The following is a 27,098-nucleotide window of genomic DNA, read 5'->3' on the forward strand; positions in this document are numbered from 1 at the left end:
TCCATCTTTGATCACGTTACCGATCGCATATTTCAGCCTGGAATAATGGGATTTATGATTAGCCAATGGACATATCGATCTACCAGATTCAGATGACTAATGACGAAATGCTGCCGGCGATCACATGGCCTGACGGTAGGATACTATTCCCCCAAATTACAGCTGGATTGGACATTGTTTTAAAACCTAACGTGATCAATCACTGACATTGGCTACCTGAACGCACACTGTATTGCTAATCAATAATACTAATCGGCGTTCCCCGCCGCCCCCATTTCATCCATAGATGCTCTGTAATAGTCCGGATGCTACGCAGTTTGTTTTATTTCGTATATATACAGCAGAAATGGCGTTTGATATAACGCCGCCAACGTTTAGCCTATTATCTAGCTTCCTGGAAAAAAGACGAGACGAAAAGCGCAATAAACCTTATATTCACGACGCTATAAAATGACAACCAACCGATGGATTTTTATTTTCTTTAAGCCATTATGAAGGCACGGTTTATGCACTCAAGTGACAATGAGAATGGACAGATAGCAATACTATAAATTATATATATAGCTCTTAGAAAGTACATCGGTTTGTAAACAAACCTCTGTCCTCTGAGGCATAAATCGCCGCAAGACTGTGGTCGCCAAAGTGTTAAAGGGGAATGCCACCCATTTTAAGAATTCACATTGTTCTTCCTGTGCCCCAGAACAGTTCAGTCAGTGTTTGTGAACACGCACCTCTCCTAAACCCCAGAACAGTTCAGTGTTTGTGAACACACACCTCTCCTAAACCCCAGAACAGTTCAGTGTTTGTGAACACGCACCCCTCTCTCCTAAACCCCAGGAAAGTTCAGCTCTGACTTCATGAGGCCATACATGTTTACACCCAAATGAGGGTTTAAAGCAACGCTAGAATATAAACCTCATTTGGGTGTAAGAGCTCAAACATTTTCTGTCCTCATTAAAAGGAACACGCCAACATTTTGGGAAATTAGCTTACCATCTTCTCGAGACAAGAAGATGGATACCAGTTTCCTCTCTGTGCGTTCAGTAGAAAGCTATCTGGCTGCACGTTAGCCTAGCTTAGCACAATGAATGGAAGCAGACATGATCGGTTAGCCTAGGCATTGTCCAACTAACACCTCTCCCGAAGGCTAACCGGTCATGTCCGCTTCCATTCATTGTGCTAAGCTAGGCTAACGTGCAGCCAGATAGCTTTCTACTGAACGCACAGAGAGGAAACTGGTATCTATCTTCTTGTCTCGAGAAGATGGTAAGCTAATTTCCCAAAACGTTGGCGTGTTCCTTTAAGTCGGACCCCTTTTCATTGTCTATGGAGAAGCCCCAGATTTTACTCAACATAAAATAACTTTGCATTGAATTATTTCCTCCAATGCACTGATGCACTGAATGACGCAACAATATCAACTCATTCCACCAGAGAGAAACCCGATGACCAAGTACTTTCAGTTTTTTTAATTTGATTTCCAACAGTCCATTACAACAGTGAGGAGCTGACACAGATGTTTTCAGGGTGTCGGAAGGTCCTTAAAATGTCTAAAACGCCTGTATTTAAAAACCTTAAATATATGATTATATAGTCGTTATATATAGTTGAGATGTTTTAAAAATGTTTGCACACTTTGCTAGTGGGAAAATAACTGCTTTTCATTTTTCTTTGTGTGAAATTGGTCTAAAATTTCATTACATTGGCATTTGAAAGATCTTAAAAGTCTTTGCTGAAACCTGAAGACACCTGATTTTAGAGCAGTTTCTGATAGAAAATGATACAAACTACCACTAACTAGCACCTTAACACTTCCAGTGCCACTGGTTAACATGGTAAAACGTGGTTGAATGCCGGCACCCACTTCAATGATAGCGTTGTGAATGCATAATCTCTGTCTTAAATTATGTGTCTAATCTGCCCGTCGCTTATCAATGACTTGTTTGCAGTCAACATTGTCGAAACGGATTGTTTTTTTAATCGCTTCATTTCCGTTTTATAGCATTTTGAAAAGCCCTCGTTTAAGGAAAATATAAAGATTCCGTGATAATCGGCATTTACTCGAATATTCTGGCATACACAAACGTCATTTTTCGGCCTATTTATGAATAGTTTTCAAATAAACGCTAGATTATCGATAGTATATGTTTAGGGCCCGCGTCCACTTGGCGCATATTTCTGACCGCACGCATCTGTTTTCAATGTATTCCAATGGGGAGGGAGCGCATGCGGCCGCCTCTAGGAAGTGCGCTGCCGTCGGATTATTTTCTCAGCTTTTTTGTGCGGACGAAAGTTGAAACTTTCTGAACTTTCAGAGCGATGCGCTGGGCTCATTTTCAGACAACCAATCACAGCCATTCATCTACCACTCTGTTTGTAACCTGACACCGGAGCTGCCTGCCTGTCTGGCTGTCTCCCACAGACCATTGAGATTCGCGACAAAACTAATAATAATAACTACACGAATACACTACTAAAAAGCTAATAAAAAGCAAAGGGCGAACTGTGGTGTCAGGCAATAACTATATATATAATTAATATACAATAAAGTTATTCAAATATGCTATATGTGCAAAACCGCGGCATGGCTGTAGATTTCTTTCTGTCATCTACAAGATGCGCTGCAAGCCAGCGCTGCCGGCGCACTCCCAGCATGTTTCACGGAGAAATATGCGCTAGGTGGACGCGGGCCCTTACTTATGCACGCTATAGAAGCGGGCTGAAATATCGATTCTCATTTCCTGATCAGCGAGCACACACAGACACACACACGCATATGGGACACGTTGATATATGTGAAAAAAGCTCTGATTATCCTAAGACTGGTAAAATAAATTCCTTACCTCAGATCAGATGTTATCCAAAAAGATGATTCCAATTCCTGATCGCCATTCCAAATATCGAATGCGTTTATTGATTCAGCGTTGGGTACTGTAAATACATAATCCACACGTTTTCCGGGCCGGCGATCACAATGGATTCTTCAGTTGGCTTGACGGAAAAGTAAAATGAGGAAACTATACCGCCCTCTAACGCCTTCGGCCAGTAATGCACCCGGTTAGAAATGGGTTCGTTTATTTTCTATACTGAGCTGCGGCGTGGGGGCGGGTCCTAAACACTCCGGCAAAACACACGCTTATAGGGATGGCTTGGACAACTGACCCCGCCCGCCCGTTGAGCAATGCCCAATAATGTCGGAAGGACGATCGCTGTGGATAACTGGAATGGCGATGAGATTATTGGATTCTTTTTTTTGCACTACTTCAGAGACCAGGTAAGGACACTATGAAAGCTTGCGCTGATCTGATATTTATTTCTACTGCGATTGAAGCTATATGTGTTTATGTGTCTGGCTGTTCTGCCGTTGGGATGCAGGAGGGGGCGCGCGGCGGTCTAAACCACATTGCATGCGTACACCACAAAGGATAATGGTGATGATCTAGCGTTGATTTCGGGAAGATCCGATAATCAGGCGAAAAATTACGTGTTTATTGAATTGCACAAAAATGCTGTTTGTGTCTTTTCCCTGGAATTACTCAGAAGCGGCCGGACTATGTTCATATTCAAAACGGTATCAAACAGAAATGTACTGATGAAAAAAAGAATCTGTTTTTTGCACGTTGACCAGAAGTAGCTCAATGAGACTCGACGGCGTTATTAGACCCATAGCGATACTATAAAATATAGGTTTAGTGCTACAAACTACAACTACGTTTACATGGGTTTAATGGGCGGCACGGAAGTGGTCACTTCCCGGAAGGGGCGTGGCACTCAATGTGTTAATCAGTACAATCGGAGTGATAAAACGGCTTTTTTTTATGAAAAGAAAATGAACCATTCAGACAACACAATCAAACTCATTATTGGGCCTATTGTCTGTTTCGACTAAATATCATTATTGGGCTATCGACTAAATATCATTATTGGGCTATCGACTAAATATCATTATTGGGTTTAGTGTCCATCTACTAAATGTCATTATTGGGCCTAGTGTCTTATCGACTAAATATTATTGGGCCTAGTGTCCTACTTTGTAACATTTAGAATTTTAGTCTGTTCATTTCTCTTTATCAGACATGTCACGTTATGTGAAAACGTTTTTAAGCATTTGTCCAATAGCTATCCTAATAATGGCTTGTTAGAGTTGGCGTAAACAAACTAGCTTGTGGAATGCAAACTTGTTGTCTTCCCACCCTGACAATGCCTACTGAAGTGAAACTGGAAATGTTGCCACGTTCCTTTAACCGCCACACTACAGAAGGTTAACCCTTTACTATCACACTACTAGTGTGGCAGTGAAATGGTTAACCTGCTGTTGTGTGGCAGTGAAAGGGTTAACCGTTTGGTAGTGCGGCAGTGAAAGGGTTAATTTCCCTGAACCCCTCACACTGATCAAAGCTAGTTTGCACGAACTACATGTTGAAAGAAAAACGAAGCATTTCCGGTGTTTTCAGCTTAAGCTTATCAGTAATTAATAACACTAATCAATGGCATAACTTAAAAAAGGTTTTCAGAGTTCCGTACCTACTGTGGCATAGAATGGACTTATATCAAGTGAGAAAAAGCACTAGTCTTAAAATCTTATAACCTATAGTATCTTAACTATCCACATACTTACTGATTAAGACTAACTTATGGGATTTCATAATGGACATCGAGAAGATTGTGCAGCTAGACAAGCTTTTGAACGATCTAACCAATTACTGTGCTCTTAACGTTTGATCTTTGGTGTCTTAACTGATGGAGGGATGTTATAATTGACTACTGAAGTTATCTAACCATGCCTTAAACCATGAATCATACACTACCTGCAGCATGCCGTGGTACTGAGACATTAACCAGTGGATTGACCCAACATGTATCATGTGCCTTTGCCCTACATGTCCAACATCTGGGGCCTCACTGGAGCTGGACTTCATATTCATCTACATGTCCAACATCTGGGGCCTCACTGGAGCTGGACTTCATATTCATCTTAGGATCATTCCAAACTGTGCGTACAACCGAGTTATAAAAATTACGGAAGTCTGAATACATTTCATACCGTGCATAGTTTAGGTTTTCCGTCCATAAATTACACTTGCACAAGCCGCAGTATAGATATCCTTGACAAGTCATCGATTCATATTTCTTTTATATATTCTTGTATTATATGCTGCAGGCTTATTATCATAATATCAAATTCTAGATATACCTATACTTGCATGCCTCACATTTTCAGATGTGTGCATGTTAAGTTGACTTTTAGTTCAAGGTTTACAAATAACTTTTATGCACACACATTTCGAAGATCACATTTGATTGAAAGACATTTCTACAATGAGGCCTGAGCTCTTGATCGATATTCGGTAATAACAGCATTTTATACAATTATTACTGAAAATCAAATATGCAAGTCTGAACTTCAATGTGTTTTTGTTTGTTTGTTTTAAATCCATCTACTCTTCTAATTACACTTTCGCAAGGTTTGATTATAGAGACACATTTTGAACGCCTGCCACTGGAAATAAACCGATCCAAATAGCTCATTCTAACAGTAAATCCCCAAGTTTTTACAAAAATCTGTTCTTCTGAAAAGTATGAAAAACCTACAAGCACCAGTAATGATATCCTCATAGTTGGCTGTTCTTGACAATAACCGCCTAGAACTGCTTAGCACTTATTAACTTACGGTTACGTTTGATTGCAGTTGAATGTTACTCATGAAAGCAACATGAAACATTAGCGCGCACTACATTAGGTCAGACACAACAATTACCATTGATGTTGCTTAGGAACGCCACAACCTAACTCCTAACTCTTAACAAGCTGTAAAGTACAGTAGAGCTGTGATGCACCAGGGCTTAGAACAAGCTGTAAAGTACAGTAGAGCTGTGATGCACCAGGGCTTAGAACAAGCTGTAAAGTACAGTAGAGATGTGATGCACCAGGGCTTAGAGAACAAGCTGTAAAGTACAGTAGAGCTGTGATGCACCAGGGCTTAGAACAAGCTGTAAAGTACAGTAGAGCTGTGATGCACCAGGGCTTAGAGAACAAGCTGTAAAGTACAGTAGAGCTGTGATGCACCAGGGCTTAGAGCAACCTGTAAAGTACAGTAGAGCTGTGATGCACCAGGGCTTAGAGCAACCTGTAAAGTACAGTAGAGCTGTGATGCACCAGGGCTTAGAGAACACGCTGTAAAGTACAGTAGAGCTGTGATGCACCAGGGCTTAGAGCAACCTGTAAAGTACAGTAGAGCTGTGATGCACCAGGGCTTAGAGAACAAGCTGTAAAGTACAGTAGAGCTGTGATGCACCAGGGCTTAGAACAAGCTGTAAAGTACAGTAGAGCTGTGATGCACCAGGGCTTAGAGAACAAGCTGTAAAGTACAGTAGAGCTGTGATGCACCAGGGCTTAGAACAAGCTGTAAAGTACAGTAGAGCTGTGATGCACCAGGGCTTAGAGCAACCTGTAAAGTACAGTAGAGCTGTGATGCACCAGGGCTTAGAGCAACCTGTAAAGTACAGTAGAGCTGTGATGCACCAGGGCTCTTAGAACAAGCTGTAAAGTACAGTAGAGCTGTGATGCACCAGGGCTCTTAGAACAAGCTGTAAAGTACAGTAGAGCTGTGATGCACCAGGGCTCTTAGAGCAACCTGTAAAGTACAGTAGAGCTGTGATGCACCAGGGCTTAGAGAACAAGCTGTAAAGTACAGTCGAGCTGTGATGCACCAGGGCTTAGAGAACAAGCTGTAAAGTACAGTAGAGCTGTGATGCACCAGGGCTTAGAGAACAAGCTGTAAAGTACAGTAGAGCTGTGATGCACCAGGGCTTAGAACAAGCTGTAAAGTACAGTAGAGCTGTGATGCACCAGGGCTTAGAACAAGCTGTAAAGTACAGTAGAGCTGTGATGCACCAGGGCTTAGAACAAGCTGTAAAGTACAGTAGAGCTGTGATGCACCAGGGCTTAGAGAACAAGCTGTAAAGTACAGTAGAGCTGTGATGCATCAGAACAGAACCCTCAGAACAGCCACAGTCATCACCCACAGCCAGGGTGGCTCCTGTGCTTGAAGCCACATCAGGACCAGCTCTTTCTTGTTTTTTATTTCATCCCTCGCCCCCCCTCCTCCATGTTGCTGGTTGACCACCCTCATCTTTCCCTTCTCCTCTCGCCTTCTTCCTTTCCACTCGTCCTATTTGTCAATGAGCTTGACCAGGCTCTGGCGCAGGTCATTGAGGTCGAAGATCTTGATGTCCAGGATCTCGACGGCCCTCTGGATCTCTCCGTCCAGGCGGTCGCGCTCCTCCAGCGAGTTGGACAGGTTCTGCTCCGTGTTCTGGACACGACGCTCCAGCTCCGCGTTCCGCATTTCCATCTCCTGAGGGAGGAAAGGTGGAGAGAGGTGGGAGAGTTGGTCTGTAGAAGAAGCTTGTGTCAGGATGGACAGGAGGATACCCCCAGGCCATCAGGATGCTCAATGACTATGTAACACCATCAACCCATCCATCTACATCTGCACACACATCCACATGCACACACTCACTTTAACCCTTTCACTGCCACACGACAGCCGGTTAACCCTTTCACTGTGACAATACAGAAGGTTAGCCCTTTACTCACACAACCGACGGCGATGCTCCATCATTAGCATCATTAGCTCCGCGGATGATGGAGCATCGCCATCGGTTGTGTGATAGTAAAGGGTTAACCTTCTGTCGTGTGGCAGTGAAAGGGTTAAACACACTCACCATAACACTCATTTTAGACACTTTAACACTACATTATATGTATCTATTCAATTTTTTCAAGAGATTTGCACTACATTCATACCTAATTTGCATTTGCACCTTGCCTTAAAACGTTTTTGTACCTCATTGTCTGCATTTGTACTTCAGTGTACTTAGATTGTACTTAGGTTGTACTTTAGTTTGTATATTGTATTGTAGTGTTATTCCTCCTTTACTTACTTTTTTTTACTGTATGAAGCACATTCTCAGGGGCTCATACAGAACCAAGCATTTCACTGTAATGTACATGTATGTGACAAATAAAAACAAACTTTAACTTGTATATTATGCAATATGCATATGTATATGTATATAGATGTGGTAGGTGTGTGTAGATGGATGTGTGGTGTGTATGTAAATATGTATTTGTACAAGTGTGCATTTGTACAGTGGATACATGTGTATAATATACAATAGGGCTGCACGATTTTGGGAAATAATCTAATTGCGATTTTTCTGACAGATATTGCGATTGCGATTAAATTTTCGATTATAATAAAAAAAAATTAAGCAGCCCCACAGAGGTTTAATGTAAAATGCGGCTTGCATCTGGCCTACGCGGTGGGTCTTTTCGGGACACCGAGCCTGAAAATGTTTCTTTTTACCTGGGAATCGATACCGGTACCAAACGGTACCTTTTTTTCTGTACTTTACTCTCCCTCTCAGATGTCTAAACTTCACAACACACAATCTAAAACCCCTTACCTCCCTCTCCCAAACCGATCTTGTATCTCAATGGGACTTCCTGGTTAAATAAAAAAAAGAAAAGAAAAATTGATAAATTTTTTTTTTGCGATTTGATAATTGCATCATTCCAAATCGCGATTTCGATTTAAAATCGATTAATCGTGCAGCCCTAGAATACAAGTGTACTGTACGTGTGTGTGCATATCGTTATGTGTATGTAGGTATGCATGTACATGTATAGTATTAATTAACCCTTTCAATACCACACTACAGAAGGTTAACCTTTCACTACCACACTACAGCCGGTTAACCTTTCACTACCACACTACAGGTTAACCTTTCACTACCACACTACAGAAGGGTAACCTTTCACTACCACACTACAGACTGTTAACCTTTCACTACCACACTAGAAAAGGTTAACCTTTCACTACCACACTACAGAAGGGTAACCTTTCACTACCACACTACAGACGGTTAACCTTTCACTACCACACTACAGAAGGTTAACCTTTCACTACCACGGCGGTGGAAAGTAACAAAAGCGAAAATCTACAGTCCCATTGCGACTTTTACCTGTTGAATGGCTCGGAGAGGAAACATCCGGCCATTGGAGCTGCAGCTATTCACAGACTGTTGACGGCGAATCCCGAAAGAAAGAAAATGCCCCCGACCGGCAAGTGTAATAGAAAATCAATGTTTGTATTATACTTGCTTCTCTCGGGAGGTTTAAATGAATATGTTTAAACACTTACCTATTGAAATGATAAACTGATATAGAGTTTACTGAATGATAAACAGTTTTTTTTTTTTTTTTTTTTTTGTATGATTATTTTTTAAACATGACATAAAATTAGACACACAAGCATTAACAGTAAACATCCAATGTAAATCACCATTTGAATCAATATAAATGTAGTTTACGAGATATATACCCAATACTTGCTATCTAATACAATACATACATATGCTCCTGCTCGCTCTCCCCCCCCGGACCCCCACTTGGATAATCCATCCATTTTCATTCGCTTCTAACCAGGCATTACAATTCATATGCTAGCTTTTATTCTCTCCACCACTTCTAACCAGATTGCAATGTTGGTTTCACTGACACCTAAAATTCTTGCTGTAGATATCTCTAGATAAATCACATCGAGATAGGTAATAACCCATACCTTCCGGCACATTTTATCCGGTTGAATCCATCGTGATGCTATCAACTTTTTAGCAGCTGTGAGACCGGATAAAACTAGTCTCTTTAGCTGTATAGGGGCTGCAAACTGAAAAACATCATTCAACAGCAATACAGAGGGATGTACAGGTATGTTCAGAAATAAGAATTCTGATAATTGCTGGGTCACTTCTTCCCAGAATATTTTAACCGGTGGGCAATCCCAATACATGTGCATAAATGTACCCTCATCCCCATTTGAACATAAGGAACATAGAGAATCTTGTTTAAGTCCCATTCTGTTCAATCTTATAGGAGTCAGGTATGTCCTATGAATATAATTAAGATTAATTTGTTGATGGTCCGAGTTGCATGATGCAATTCATACGTTTGCCCAGACTTCTTGTCAATCAAAATCTATTTCCAAGTCTGGTATATCCCTCCTCCAGACTGAGTCTAGGGGAAGGACTCCATACGAAGACGTTAGTAAGTGATGATAAAAATCAGATACGAAGCCTCTCGATGTCTTTTTTTTTTTTTAAACTTTATTTTTTAGCGTTTATCGCTTTTCTGGTCAAGCATGACCGACAGATACAGGGTGAAATGGGATATAGAGCAGGGGAAGACATTCTGGCAAATGACGGCGGGTCCGGGAATCGAACTCGGAGTCCAACAGATCCGTGACGCAGCACGGTTTTCCCCGACGCAGAAATGGCGCCGAGATATGCGGTGAGCTACTGGAGCTCCCCTCGATGTCTCTCTTTCATAGAAGAATTTGTGATATCTGTGGTGCTCAATTGGTATCCTTAATGGGACTCCATGAGCCTTCAAACAATCCAATAACTGTGCGTAAAAATAATATGTGGAACTGGTGAGGTTAAATTTGTTATGTATATCTTCATAGCTACAAAAACCCTGTTTGTTGAAAACATCTCCCAATGTATGTATGCCCTGCTTTTCCCATTTGGGATATCTGATAGGTCGTTTTCCAATAAGGAGTGCATTGTTATTGAATAGGGGAGTATGGCTATGCCATTTATGTTGGTTAGAATATTTTCTTTGTGTTTCACGCCATATCCGGATCACGTGTAATAAGGGGGCCAAATTTCAATTCGCATTGCTTAATTGATAACATGGTGTATACTATGTCCTGCAGTCTATGTGGTGCTACTATATTTTCTTCTAAGTTTCTCCAGGATACAGATGCTTGGGAGTCAAACCAGGTTGTCAGTGGTCTTAAAGAGTACGCTTTAAAATAGTGGTAAAAGTCTGGAAATGCTAAACCTCCGTCGGCTTTGTTTCTCTGTGCGGTGGATCTTTTTATTCGTGGAGGTTTGTTATTCCAAATAAATTTATATGCGATGGAGTGTAATTTTTTCCAGTAACCATCAGGAGGGGGTAACGGTAACATTGAGCTAATGAAGTTGATTCTAGGTAAAACATCCATCTTAACTATTGATACTCATGCCTGTACTGAGTTTTTAAGTTTGGACCACCTGTCAAAGTCGTATTTGATCTCATCTTGGAATTTTGTGTAATTGTACTTCACCGTTTGGCTTATAGTAGGGAATACCTCAACTCCTAAACATCTGAAGTGTTTTACCATTGGTATTTTTTCTGGAAGGAGTATATTCTTTGCAGGGGCATTAAGTGGTAGGAAGGCCGACTTTGGCCAATTTATCCTAAATCCCGATAGATTGCCAAAGTCATCAATCAACTTGAGAAGATGAGGCATTGAGGTGGTTGGGTTTTGCATGAACAATATTACGTCGTCCGCATATAAACTAATATGATGTTGTGTGCCCCCAATTGCGATTGGTTCTATGGATTGGGACTGTCCCATATATTGTGCCAAAGGCTCTAATGATAAAGCGAATAGTCCGGGACTAAGAGGGCAACCCTGTCCGGAAGAGCGCGATACCGGAAAGATTTCGGAGGTGATTATACCTGTTGTAATCATGGCCGATGGGTCTTTGTATAATACTTTTATCATATCAATGAATCCTTTTCCTAACCCCATCCTTTCTAGTACTGCCCATAAATATTTTGAGGACAACAGCAGAGAGGGTAGGCTCTTTTAACTGAATACTGTGTACATCATTTTGAAGTGTGTGACTAAATTGTGTTGTGGAAATTGTTTGTAATTAGTTTCACCCAGCTGACAGAAACTGGAGGTGTGGCCTTTTGCTGCAGGTGTCACTCATCAGTAATTAGTGATAGTGATTTAAAGACTTGCTGGCATAGCGTCAGCGAAGCGTCGAGAAACGAAGAGGGACAAAGAGGAGGAGTTTTCCTGGAGTTCACCGCAGAGGGATCCACCGATCCACCCAGTGCTAAGTACACCATAATCCCATATTCCCGTCCCACTCTGCTATTTCCCTACTATCTCGCTTCCTCCCTAGCCCCTTCAACCTCCTCCTACCACTCTTGACACCACAATGTGCCTCATACCTATATCCACAATCTGCTCCTCAAGAACAGAATCAACCCATCCACGCCAGTTTGCTAGCAACCCGGCTAATCTCTCCTACCCTCCTACAGCCACTAATACACCTGTCACAGTACAGGGAGGCTTATGGAATTGTCAATCAGCAGTCAAGAAAGCTGACTTCATTACTGCCTACGCCCATAGTCTAAATCTGCAGCTCCTGGCTCTAACTGAGACCTGGATAACCCCCAATAACTCGTCAACACCTGCAGCATTATCTACAAACTATAACTTCACTCACACACCTCGACCCTCCAGACAGGGTGGAGGCACTGGCCTCATGACATCTCCTTCATGGGCTACAAACCTAACGCAACTCCCAGAACTGTCACTCTCCTCCCTCGAATATCATGCAGTATCTGTCTCTAATCCTTTCAATCTCACCATTGTTACACTCTATCGCCCTCCAGGTCCCCTCGATCACTTCACAGATGAGCTGGACATGCTTCTAAGCTCCTTACCGGAAGATGGTACCCCGCTCCTTCTATTGGGCGACTTCAACCTGCCTGACTCATCTCAGTCGGTCCCAGTGGTCTCCCTCCTACAACAATTTGACCTGACTCCCACTGCCATGCCTCCCACCCACAAAGCAGGCAACTCCTTGGATCTCATATTTTCCCGTAACTCCAGCATCATTAACACCACGGTAACTCCCCTACATGTATCTGACCATTCCTTCATATCCTTCTCACTAACTCTCATGCTTAACCGAAAAGTCTTCACCCCAACTCAAACCGTCTCACTCAGACGCAACCTGCCCTCCCTATCCCCCTCCACCCTCTCCTCTGACATAATATCCGCTCTACCTTTGAGTGACACCTTCTCTGCTCTCCCCACAGAGATGGCAACCTCCACCCTCCTCTCAGCCCTTGCAACCTCCTTCGACAAGCTCTGTCCCCTCGTTGAGAAACCTGCCCGCCGTTCCCCACCCAGTCCATGGCTGACGGATGCAGTGAGAGAACAAAGACAGGTCCTGAGAGCGGCTGAGAGGAAGTATAGAAAGTCACGCCTCACTGCTGACATCGACACATATCACAACCTCTTGTTAACATTCTCCAAAACCATTACTAATGCCAAAGCTTCTTTCTTTCACCATAGGATCGAGGCCTCTGCCAAGAATCTTCGCAAACTGCATGCTACCATGTCCTCCCTCCTCACTCCCCCCCCACCTCCTCCTCCCTCATCTTTTTCTGCCGAAGACTTTGCGATCTTCTTTGAGGAAAAAGTGGAGAACATCCGCAGCTCCTTCTCCCAACCCCCACCCATTCCAAACGCTGAATCGAGAACCTCATCCTTCACTCTGTCATCTTTCTCTCCCATTACAGAAGCCGAGACCCTGACACTGGTGACGTCGAACCGTCCGACTACATGCCAGCTGGACCAGCTACCCTCCCCACTCCTCCAGACCATAGCACCGGACATCCTCCCATTCCTAACTGCAACCATCAACTCCTCACTCAACTCGGGGGTGGTCCCCACCTCCCTAAAACAAGCCAGAGTCACGCCCCTCATAAAAAAACCAACCCTGAACCCCACCGTCATAGCCAACTATCGCCCTGTCTCTCTTCTCTCCTTCCTTTCTAAAACACTTGAACGTGCTGTATCCAACCAACTTACTGCTTATCTCTTACAGAATGACCTCCTAGACCCCAATCAGTCTGGCTTCCGGACTGGCCACTCCACAGAAACGGCCCTCATTGCGGTCACAGAGGCACTTCACTTAGCAAAAGCGAAAGGCCTCTCCTCTGTCCTGATTCTCCTAGATCTATCTGCAGCCTTCGACACAGTCAACCATCAGATCCTCCTCGCGGCCCTCGCAGGAATGGGAGTGGCTGGATCTGCGCTGACATGGCTGACATCATACCTCAATGACCGCTCCTACCAAGTGTCATGGAGAGGGACTCTGTCGGCCACCCGCCCCCTCCGGACGGGTGTCCCCCAGGGCTCGGTCCTAGGACCCCTTCTCTTCTCCCTCTACACTAAATCACTGGGTAACATTATCACATCTCATGGCTTCTCATATCATTGTTATGCCGATGATACTCAACTCTTCCTCTCCTTCCCTCCCTCAGATATCCACGTCTCTGAGCGGATCTCGGCCTGTCTGTCCGACATCTCCGCCTGGATGACGACCAACCACCTCAAACTGAACCTAAGCAAAACAGAATTGCTCCACCTGCCGGCCAAATCCTCCCCCCTGACCGACCTCTCCATCACAGTCGAGAATGCAGCTGTGACCGCGTCGCCGACCGCCAAGAACCTTGGTGTTGTCCTTGACGACCAGTTGAACTTCTCTGCTCACATCGCAGCGACAACCAGAACCTGCAGATTCCTCCTGAGCAACGTCAGAAGGATACGCCCCTTCCTGACAAAAGAAGCCACCCAACTCCTCGTCCAATCAACAGTCATCTCCCGCCTCGACTACTGCAACGCACTGCTAGCTGGCCTCCCGGCCACTGCCACCAAGCCTCTTCAACTCATTCAAAATGCAGCGGCCCGCCTGATCTCAAACCTACCGAAGTCAGCCCATGTCACCCCACTTCTTAGGGACCTGCACTGGCTCCCCATTGCTGCACGTATCCGCTTCAAGGCCCTCGACCTAGCATACCGTGCGGCAAAGGGAACCGCTCCCGCCTACCTCCGGTCAATGGTCTCTAACTACACACCCTCAAGACCCCTACGCTCTGCGTCTTCTGGCCGCCTCAGATCTACTCCTATCCAAGCTCCCGGAGGGTCATCAAAGAGAAGCCGCCTATTCTCAGTCCTTGCCCCACAATGGTGGAATGAACTACCCATCCCAGTTAGGACAGCCGAATCCCGTCCAATCTTTCGCCGTCGACTAAAGACTCACTTCTTCAACCATTATCTGAAATGATAAAAAAAAAAAAAAAAAAAAAAAAAAAACTAACCCCGACTAACCTTAATGTCATGCACTTGTCCTAATAAACTAACCTACACTGTAACACGCAACACTTTGATGAACATTGTTACTCAGCTGATAGAGTTATACCCTTCTTGCTGTCTTGTCGCACAGAACTTGTAAGTCGCTTTGGATAAAAGCGTCAGCTAAATGACTAAATGTAAATGTAAATGTAAATAAGACCATTCCAACCTATCAAAGGCTTTCATCGCATCCAGGGACAGCATCGCTATAGGTTGGGTGTCATCCTTGCTGGCATCTAGCACATGTAATAACCATCTTATATTATCCGTGATCAAGCGGCCTCTTATGAAACCAGTCTGATCAGGATGAACTAAAGACGTCGTATGCTTTTGAAGTCTGATGGCTAATACCTTGGAATACAGCTTGATATCGGTTCCGAGGAGGCTCAAGGGTCTATAACTACCGCAATCGTGGGGTCTTTGTCCTTTTTAAGGAGGACTTATGAGTGCAATATTGTCGATCTTATGAAAATTCCCCTCCTTGATTGAGTATAAAATCATATTAAGTAATATGGGTCCAATTACATCCCAGCATGAGAGGTACATTTCTGGTGGGATACCGTCCCTTCCAGGAGCCTTACCACTTTGCATTTCAGATATAGCCTCCCTAAGTTCATCTAGTGTGATGGGTGTTTCTAACTGTTTAGCGTCATCCTCTGATAGTTTAGGAAGGTTAATTTGATTAAGATATATGTCCATTTTGTTTTGATCGAAGGCCATTTCTGATTTGTACAAGTTGGAGTAAAACTTTTTAAATGTCTCGTTGATTTTTTTAGGGTCTTTTTTGCGTTTTGCGTTGGCTCGTATCTGCATAGCTAGTAGGTGACTTGGTTTAGAACCATGAAAGTAATACTGTTGTCTTGTGCTACGTATTTGAACTTCAGATTGTTGTTTTAAAATGGCATTAATCTCTTTTTTTAACACATTAATTTGAGATTCCAATCGAACAGAGTAGTTGTATTGTAAAGAGGAAAATAACATAGAGTAAAGCGTTTCCAGCTCTGCCAGTTTTGAACAACGATTCTTGCGTAGTTTGGAGGCAAAGACCATAGTGAAATCCTATTCTGGGGTCCTGTACCGATTGCACATTCTCCAGCAGGAATTCAACAAGAGCTTCTTTAAATTGTGTATTGAATTCCTTGTTTTTCAGCAATATCGAGTTAAATCGCCATCTTGGGGCTCTGGATGACAGTATACCAAATTATCCTTTTAGGATTAAATAACAGTGATCTGATGTGCATTGGGTACCATTTCCACGTCATAGTTATCAAATAGTCTAGGGGATGCGAAAACATAATCTATTCTGGAGAATGTATTGTGTCTTGCAGATCGACAAGAGTACTTTCGGGCCGTTGGGTTGAGTGATCGCCATAGGTCATTTACACCTGTATTCTTAGACCAATCCTTTAGTGCATTAGATGAATTTTTCTGATCATTGGAAAAGGTGTGATAAGATTTATCCATCCCGGGATCCCAAATGGCATTAAAATCTGCGCCAATTATAAATGAGTATTCAGGAAAGTTTAACATTGTTCTGGTAAGTGTAGTGTAGAAGTTAGCCTCGTAAAGATTTGGAGCATATGCCGCTACCAACGCTATTTTCCTGTTACTGCATACAATTTTAGCTATGGTTATCCGACCATCCGTATCAGACCATACGTCCTCCAATTCAATATTCAACTTCCGTTTCGCGACTATAGCAACTCCACGGGATCTCGTTCCAAAGGAAGAGTGGCTAATATTATGATATATGTTGTGCGCTAGCATTACTTTGTCTTCCACTAAAAGGTGCGTTTCGCTTAGAAGAGCCACATCAACCCGTTTGTTTTTCATCAGTGTGAGCACGCTTTTGCGTTTATGTTGTTTATTTATTCCCCCAGTATTCCAAATCATTATATTCAAACTAGCCATAATCTATGCATCTATGTTGTTGTGTACTTGTTAGTAATGCGTCTGGAGTACGAATTCACAATGGATACATATCCAATTATTGAGGTCCCGTTGAGAGCCGAGCTTAAAAACATACTTAAGCATTACATCACGCGCAGGAGTGGTTTGTGAACAATAAACCATGCCTAGGGGTGGTCGTTAGGCCCGAGGCGCAGCCGAGGGTCGTTAGACCCCCCTAGGCATGGTTTATTGTTCACAAATCACGACTGCAAGTGGTGTAAAGCTTTTATACAACTGCCACATTCATCCAACCTTATTTCTATACAATAAACACACATTAATCGAAGATTTATTGAAAAAACCATCCGCCAGAAAAAGTAGTTCCCACAACTACAAAAAAGACAATTTGCCTCCATGTGGAAGCAGATCGGAAGTGCATCCAACCAACTAACACATCCAACTGTGTATTATTGGAATGATTGAGAGAAGTTGCCTCATGTGGAAGCAGCTTGAAGTGCATCCAACCAACTAACACATCCAACTGTGTATTATTGGAATGATTGATTGAAAATTTTATTACCAGATGCAGAATGGGTACAATACAGTACGGCTCAATACACACAATTGTTAAGGGAATGGAGACCTACTTTCCATAGAACTTCATTCTTAGATGCTTCTATAGAAAGTAGGTAAAACAAAAACACGTTTTCTTCGCCCTATTCTTTTATTTATTTTTTTAAACCTACTGTAGAGGGCCTAAACTTAACCAGTTGGAAACCAAGCGTACAGTAATAAAATTAGCAATCAATCAATCAATCAATCAACTCTATAGGCCATGCTCACTTAGAACAGCGCAGCACCCAGCTCTCTCTCAGTCTGACTATCCCCCGCGTTGCAGGCAGAGTGTGTGTATGTGTGTGTGCGTGTATGTGTGTGTGTGCGTGTGTGTGTGTGTGTGTGGGGGGGTGTGTGGCGGTGGGTGGAGACTAGAGCGAGCGCTGACAGTCGAAAGGAAAAAGAAATTGAAAACAAAATTGAAAATTAATCAATCAATCAATCCGCGATTTTTCTTTTGTTACAGAATGATTCAAGACCCATCAATTACATCATCCAACATTGTTTAAACGACTAAGACATTCGCTGTGACAGAATCGCTTGATATTTAGTCGTTTAGTCGCTATCAACATATCCATTTGTAAAGATTATTGTCCACCTTCTTGTGATCCGGCGGATTGATGTGATGTGATTCGGTTGTGGGCGGGTCCTGGGCCAGCAAGCGTGGACTGATCGCAATACATACGTGTAAATGGACTGTTTCAGCCAATCAGAATCGAGAAATTTGCATGCCGTTGTATAAATATATACAAATAATCCCCTAAACCCCCCTCCCTCAAAGAGCCGTACAAGGTACCTGTGTTCCTTTGACACCCCCTTCGCGTACAACTCCACCCTCCCTTACACCACCGGTTAGCCCAGAATGAGCCATTTATCTTTAACTTTCCTATGCAAATTGCCATAGGATCTAAAACTTAAATTCTAATTTAATAGAATGTCACCCGTGGCCTGGCCACTCTCCCGTTAATGTAATAAAAAATAAAATGAAAAAAAATGCCTCAATTAGTATACTCATTTGAACCTTCTACTAACATGTATAGGTTGGAACATTTCAGAAAACCGAGAAAAAGAAAGAAAGACGTTTAGAACAAATTTATAGATATCCCAAAAATTTGGGAACAATTGCTTACATTTTTAAATAACTTTGCCAAGCTTACACATCCAAGGGTGGGCATTAATCCGCTATGAAGGTTTATTGATCTTCCATATCTGGTTCATGTGCAGGTCACATACCGATTTTAAGTCCAGTGTATTCCAAAAAATGTGCCACCGATCATGACTTGTGGAAAACTGATGTTTATGTTCCAGTGCATTCTTCCTGCCATAGAGTTATGTCATTCCAGTATTCCAGTATATTCCAATATGACACAGAGCGTTCGAAAAAATCCAGAATGTTCCAAAATGTCGACATCAGATCATGACCTGCACAAAACCATGAATCTATAAATATAATGTCTAGCGTTTCGTATTAAACTATTTGTACCTCAATGTTGTCAAAAGCTTGTTTGATGCCGTTTTTGATGTCCGATCCATAGCAAAGTTATCCAACATAGAAGGAAAAAAATAAATTAATAAACTTGTCATCCACGTTGTATATTCTTCATGTATTCTTCGGCCACTTCAGGCGAACGGAGCCCGAACCTTTTTCCATTTCCCTCCACAATGGAAAGATTTGCTGGATAACGTAGGATAGGACGGAGATTTTTCTCATAGAGCTGATGCATCACAACCTTGTAACAGGCTCGTAGAGTTATAGCCTCCTTGCACATATCTTCGTAGAACGACACTTGTTTCCCTTTGTACGTCAGTTTTCCCCACTTCTTACGTGCATCCCTGATGATCGTGTCTCTTATTTCAGCTTTACGCAGGCTAGCAATGATCACCCTCGCTTTGTTGCTGCTGTAGTCTCGAGTGCCGACTCTGTAGCGTTGGTCCACTGTCGGTGCTGTAGGGAGGGTATCTGAACCTAGAATTTCAGCTAACACTGTCGCGAACGAGTCGTCTGTGCATTTGACTGATTCATCCAATCCCACTATACGGATATTGAATCTACGGGAGTAACATTCGATTTCGAGCAACCTATCCGTTGTTTTCTCGTTGTTGTCAAGTATCTTCTGTAAAAGCTCCTTGTCACCCTCTTGCATCTCCACCGCTAGTTCCGCGATATTATCATGTAGAGCCTTATTGCCCTCAACGAGTTTCAGTGTATATTCGCCCATGGTATTTTCAACTGCAATAATGCGCTTGGTTTGTACTGCAGCCGCTGCTCTAAATTCTTTGAATTTAGCTTCGATAGATAACTTGAAAGCGTTAGCATTAGCGTCAGCCCTATCAGCAATATTATCAGCCTTGCCGTCAACTTTATCAACCTTGTCGGTTAAGATCTTTACCTTGTCGGTCAAGTTCTTTATCAGAATAGCCAGAGACTCGAAATCGTGTGATGTATTCTCCATGACTGTCTCGGGTGAGGTTGCAGGAGCGGTGGAAGCGATGGTATTATCGTTTGTTTTATTCTCGATCTCGATTGTCCGAGCCTTCACGGAGCGCGTCTCCGCAGGGTCTGCCGTTAGATTGTCTGCTACCGCGTCTCTTTACAGGTTCTTTCTTTGATGTCATGTTGATTCTTTCTGTTGATATAGTTAGTAGAAGGTCTTAGTTAATATATACGTCGAGGTTTAAACACATTAGTGTTGTAAAAAGTGGGTTTTGAAGCGAAATTAACATGAACGGGAGCGGAGCTCTTGACCAATGCGACCGCTACATGCTGTTGTCAAACCGGAAGTTCAATGATAAACTGTTATAGAGTTTACTGATCTGCAATTGCAGAAGAAAGATAATGAGTTACTCACGAAAAAGGGATACATCTAATGTCAAACTTTAAACCTAGTGTTTAGCTAGTGATAACCTCAGAGACGTCTGAACCGAGCCAAATGTGTTGATCCAATCAACCTAGAACCTGATATTGAACTAACCCTCCTGAAAGAAGGAGTGGTTAATGAAATAACCTAAAATGGATACTTCACTTTACCTCACTGTCACTGTATGTATTGCAATTGTCTAGCTAGCGCGCTTGTTGTGAATAAATTACTGGTCACTGTTATAATCTTGTCTCTGGTCTACTATTCCTTTAACTGTGTATATTACTCCTCTCCTCATTCGAACCTAGAACTGGTCCGTGGCGAACAGCTGTTACTGTTAGTGACACAAGTGCTACAGATGCACACTGAAATACTGACTGCTATGAAAACCAGAGACAAAAAATGCTCTGAACTTCATAAAAGTCAGACAAAGCTTACCAAAAGCTCAAACAGTGAACTCCAAGCCCACATGGTTGAACTAAAAACTCAAAGAAACAGACTAAGAAATGACGTAAACACCATGATCAGAACAAAGAAAAAAAAGTCATCAATGACAAAACTGAGGAAAACAAAAACAAACCCTGCAAACTTTGGAAATTACTCAACAACCAAGTAGGCTGCAGCAAAAAACTAAAAACCAGATTTACAAACATAAACATAAAGACAGAAAACACTCATCACAGACAAACTTGATGTGGCCAAATACCTAAACATATTCTTTACAAACATAGCCACAACACTGGTTAATAAACTACCCTCCCACTCAGGGCATTATGGGGTAGAACACATAGTAGTATACTACAAAAACCTAGGGGTCCGCAAAAAGACGACTTCAAACTGGAAATGGTAACAACTAGGGGTGTAACGGTACGTGTATTCGTCCCGCGAATTTACGGTACGGCCGTCACGGTGCGGTATGTGCAGCCATACAGCGAATACGCCCCACAGCGCACACACACGAGTCATGCATGCAGGCACTCGCGAGGTCCGTGCGAGAACAGCGCGCATGGCCGGGCACACCGAGTCAGACTTCAGAACGGCGAAAGTGCACGGAAAAAGGCACATACATTGGAACAGCTGCAGGGTCATTATTACAGTTTTACAGTTTTCTTTCGTTTTCTTGTGCGCCCAATAACGTTAACCAAATGAAACCAATGGAAAGAAACACACACGCGTGCCAATAAACACATCAACATTCTCCCCCGCCGGACTCACAGGCACAGCTCATCATCAAATAAGAAAAAGAAACATACTTTTCCGGACAGATCATCTGAGCTCCACTGTGTTTAAATCCAAATAATCCTCTGCCATTGTTGTAATATGTCATCTGTTCTCTAGTATTCAGTCTCATTAAATTCTCTTTAGAAGTGAAACCTAAACTTAGCAAGGATAAGTTGTTAAAGGGGCAGTAAGCAAGTGGATGCCTGAACACAGAATGACACCATTATCACTACCACGGCAAGCCTATAGAAAATTATTCTATTTAATAATAATAATTATAATAATTATCATAAATATAATATATAAATGTAAAAATAAAATAAAAATAAAAAGTTTAAATAAAAAAATGTATTATCACAAGGAAAGATAATAAATGTCAAGTTAGACCGCGCTCTCAAGATTCGACACTGGGTGCTGAAATCCCATTAAGTATTATATAAAAAAGAAGCAGTGAAGCTAGACCAGCACTCTCAGGTTCAAGAATTTAATGGCAGCCTGAAACAAACATGTTTCGGAATTACATATTCCTTCGTCAGTGTTATAGCTATAAGCTATTATATAAGCTATAACACTGACGAAGGAATATGTAATTCCGAAACATGTTTGTTTCAGGCTGCCATTAAATTCTCACAAGGAAAGATGAAATTACATACCTAGGTTCCATCCTAGAGGCAAATCTTTCCTGTGACAAAATGGCATCCAATGTAATCAAAAAAGTCAACCAAGGAACTAGATTCTTGTGCCGGATCTCCTCTCTGGTAAACAAGAATACCCTGAAGACTCTGGCAGGAGCACTCATTCAAGGGTACTATGACTATGCTTGCACCTCATGGTACCAAAGCACCTCAAAGGCTACAAGACTACAAACATCACAAAACAAACTGGTCAGACTACTACTTGACCTTACTCCTAGAACCCCCCTCACCCCTGCCCACCTTGACTACCTAGGATGGCTTAGAGTAGACGACAGAGTACAGCAACTTGCAATGGGCCTGGTCTACAAGATACACTACACGACTAAGGTACCCATGTACATACTTCCCAAAGGTCAGTGAATACCACAAATCATGTTAAACCCAGATTCGGCTCAAACAAGGGACTAAACACGTTTCGCAATTATACCACATCAATGTGGAACGCCCTACCCAAAGCTGTAAAGGAATGTGAATCACTACCCACTTTCAAAACCACTCTCAAAGAGCACCTACCTACTGCAATTCGAAACTGGCCCCTGTAAATGTACAGTAAATGTCCTTACCCAATAATACACAAGACCCTCTTCATGGGACCAAGTAAGGTTTTGTCGATATTCCAATGTAGTTTTGTTTGTACAGTTGTACAGTTTCCCCCACCCTGTCTACTGGGATGTCCCGATCCGATCACGTGATCAGGGCCGATCACGTGATTTTCCGAAGATCGGGATCAGCAAAAAAATAAAAATAAAAAATCTTTAACTATAATAAAAATAACTTTTTTTTTATTCAACAAACATGACCATGTTCACGTCTTAAACTCATACTGAGGCCTTAGTTTTGGTTTTAAATTGCATATCATCATTCATTTATTTATTGTCACACAGAGCAGAAGAATTGTCAAAACAAACCAATAGTATCCAGCTGCAGAACGGCAGACCAGCCACACTCTGACACAAATTACATTTTTATTTTATTTATTTTTAATCCCAATTTCTCACATTACATTCACCCTGAATGTTGACGTTATCCAGGTGAAAAGTTAACTTCATTCAAGCGAGGCATTGCAATCCTTGATATAAATCATTTGATGTATAATTAAATCAAAGGAAATGCGTTTGGGTCCGAGAGTGTGGCTGGTCTGCCGTTCTGCAGCTGGATACTATTGGTTTGTTTTGGCAAAATTCTTCTGCTCTGTGTGACAATAAATAAATGAATGATGATATGCAATTTAAAACCAAAACTAAGGCCTCAGTATGAGTTTAACACTTTGGTTGCCATGGGTTAAATTCATGATATACCATAGGTTGCCGGCTCTATTTGTCTATGGAGAAGTACCCCTTCTTTGCATGGCTATAACTTTTTAAATTCTATTGCTACATTGCCATTATTAGGGCCCATTCAAAGTCCTATATGTATTGTTCATTGTGTAGCAACGTTAAACTTTTTCATTCACATATTCATAGTAAAGTATGGTCTAATGTATAAGTATGTTTTCATCTCTTTCTGCAGCTTTCTCCAGAACGTGATCTATAGCCCCAAATGCATTATATTGATGATGCAATACAGTTTTATGGCAATCAGCGCGATATAAAAAATTCCAACTAGACGTACTTCTAGAAGTTACTACACATCATCTGATGTTGACCGGATGGGCTAGGGGGGCGTTTATAATTCCGTGGGCAGCGTTATACCAATCATCTAATGTGGGTCAAATGTTGATCATAGCAGTTAGTATCGAAGGCGGTAATTTTACACGCTAAAACTCACCCCAGTCTCCGCGCGCCGTTGGGCGATCATCGTAGAGTAGAAATTTTATCATTATGGGATGTAGATTTACCCGGTCCATTTCCAGCTTGTATAATGGTATATACGTCCAAATCATGTTGTTTATCGAGTTATTGGCAATCGATCGCTATGTAGTGTGTCGAGATCGAGTCCCGGAACCTATAGCGAGTGCCCGGAAGTAATACGGCCGATCAGCACAACCTCCATAGCACTTCCTGTTAAGCGATTGCGCCGATCGGCCACCAGATGGCGCTCCTGAACCACCAGAGAGCTCAGTGGGTCCTCCTGGTGGATCTCAGGCCAGCGGAGGGGAAATATGAATCCGATCGCAGATTTTTGAAATATTGATATAAGGACGCTCTAAAGCGTCCTCCGGCAACTTGAGCATGGCCGGGAATGACGCTGTTAAGCGTTTTCCGGCAGTCAAAGTGTTAAGACGTGAACATGGTCATGTTTGTTGAATAAAAAAAAAATAAGTAAAAAAATATATATATAATAATAATTTTTTTTGATCGGATCGGGAAATATCGGTATCGGCAGATACTCAAAATCACATGATCGGGAGCAAAAAAACGTGATCGGGACATCCCTAGGTGTAACGGTACACAGAAGCCACGATTTGGTACGTACCTCAGTATTGGGGTCACGGTTCGGTACGAGTTCGGTACAGCAGAAACAAAATATTTATAATAATCATTATTAACCCATTACCCGCCAAAATCGCTGTTCAGCGTTATTGCCCGCCATGCGTTGTCTGCCAATATCGCTGTACAGCGTGTTTCAAGGTCATATTTCATATTTTCGTCATGGAATTCATATTTCACCCACAGAGCCTTGTCATATGCTGCGGGAGCCATCACAACTCTGCAATGCTTCAATACCGCCACCTGGTGGCCGATCAGCGAGTTGCCAAACCGGAAATGCCCGTTTCAGCTCGGTCCGTCCCCTAATTCCGTCCGGCCACTCGTTTATCGTCCCGGGACTCAATCCACACACCGTGGACATGGATCGTTGCCATAACTCAATAAACAACATGATTTGGGCGTATATTAGTATTATACAAACCGGAACTGGATTGCCTCGATTCCCACCACATAACTGGGATCTGTTTGTTCCACTCTCATCGCCCAACGGTACGAGGAGACGGACGTGAGTTTCAGCGTTTTTCTTGATCATTTTCGATACAAACTGCTCTGATCAATATATCACCCATACTACATAAATCATTTAACGCCGGTCACGGAATTATAAACGACCCCCCCCCCCCCCCCTCCGTTCACCCGCAGATGATCAGTCATAACGTTTAGGACCATGTACAGTTTACATTTTTTATATAGCATGGATCGGTATCAAACTGCATTTGATAATCTAATATATGCATTTATGCCTATATCTCACGTTCTATGAAATACTGCAGAAAACGATAAAAACATATTTATACTTTAGACGGTATTTTCGTATGAATGTGTGAATGAAAAAGTAAAACGTTCCTACATCCTGAACGATAGATAATTGATGTTGAATGGGCCATAGTAATGTCAATTTAGCAATACAAGGGTTCCAAGATGGCGGTGTAGAGGAAGGATGTAGTGGAACGGGCTCCTACACAAAAATCGTGTATGTATCGAACATACTCCGCCTAACTTAAGTTTATGTCAACCCACACTTATTAAGCACATAACCAACAAAGAAATGCCACCCAAAAGGACCGAACCGAGCAGGAAGATGGTGACAACGCCCGGCGTTAGCACTAGTGCTAGCATGAGACCGCAAGGAGCTAACTCACCAGCTAACGTAGAAGCTAATGCAGCTAACGTCGAAGCTAACGATGAAACACAGCCGATATGGTTTATTGGGGAACTGGAGAAAGTATTCGACAGAATTCAAGCCATGATGGAACTTAAGATGAACTCTCTAAGCATCTCGGTGGAAAGACTTATCAATGACAACCAGGCACTGGGGCAACGTGTTAAGGAAATGGAGGGAGTGCAAGCTAGCTTCGGTGATAGCCTCGACTCCCTACACCAAGACCTCAGCGATCATAGGAAAGACACAGAGGAGGAGATCTGCGGTCTGAGGGAAAAGCTGGACGACTTGGAAAACAGAGGGAGAAGAAGGAATCTGCGACTGGTGGGATTCCCAGAAGGTGTGGAGGGGAAAGCTCTATCGATTTCCTACAGGAATGGCTCCCCAAAATACTGGAGCTGGACACGGGCAACCCATGGAGATAGAGCGGGCTCACCGTACGCTCCAACGCCGTCCCGAAGAAGGCAGCCTCCCCCGAGCCATAGTGATCCAGCTACTCCGTTTTACCGATGTGACGAGAATCCTGGACGCGGCGTGGAAAAAGAAATCACTGGCATACGGTAATTCTACTATCAAGATCTTCAAGGATATGTCCACGGCCCTCTACAAGAAGAGAAAAGCCTTCATGCCGTTGAAGAAGAAGCTACACGAGAACAACGTATCCTTCAAGCTGCTCCATCCCAATAACTTGAGCGTGGAGCTGCCGGAGGGCAGACGCACCTTACCGGGGTCGGCAGAGACGTATCTGAGTAAGCACCACCCGGCTATGCTGAAGTGATCCAGCGGTCGTCACTCGACCAGAAAGGAGCGGTAAATAAAGACACATACCAGGCAATAAGCCTCATACTCATTACTTTTTGAAATGTTAACCGCCGGGTAATACGTGTCGTTATTGGCGACACTGGACTTGAGATGTTGTTAAGCCTCACGGGACCTTTTGTTGTGAGTTCATATTACTAAGTTTAATTTCAAGATGGTTATGTGCTAATGGGTATATGTAGGTGTACATGTTTATTTATACATGTGTGCACATTACATTTATGCATTTTAAGCGTTGATATTACCCCTGGAAAAAAAACAAAAAAAAAGATAGGGTATGGTACTACGCAAGATTACGGGAGGATATATAGGCCAGGGTATTTTTTTATGGGAAGGGGGGGTATTAAGGGGAAA

General features: G+C 42.6%; 1 protein-coding gene across 3 annotated transcripts in view; it reads right to left on the reverse strand.

Moving 5' to 3' along the window:
- Positions 1-6,812: 6,812 nt before the first annotated feature.
- The window catches only part of LOC311227248 (homer protein homolog 3), a 263,122-nt gene continuing 242,836 nt past the window's right edge, over positions 6,813-27,098 (reverse strand). For all 3 annotated transcript variants that reach the window (XM_084312833.1, XM_084312834.1, XM_084312832.1), the window contains one exon: positions 6,813-7,357. In XM_084312833.1, the coding sequence (XP_084168959.1) occupies positions 7,172-7,357 (186 nt within the window). In that variant the 3' untranslated portion in view covers positions 6,813-7,171. The remainder of the gene's footprint in view (positions 7,358-27,098) is intronic.

The sequence above is a fragment of the Notolepis coatsorum genome, assembly GCF_963971535.1.
Source record: "Notolepis coatsorum genome assembly, chromosome: 4".
In the NCBI taxonomy this organism is placed as follows: Eukaryota; Metazoa; Chordata; class Actinopteri; order Aulopiformes; family Paralepididae; genus Notolepis; species Notolepis coatsorum.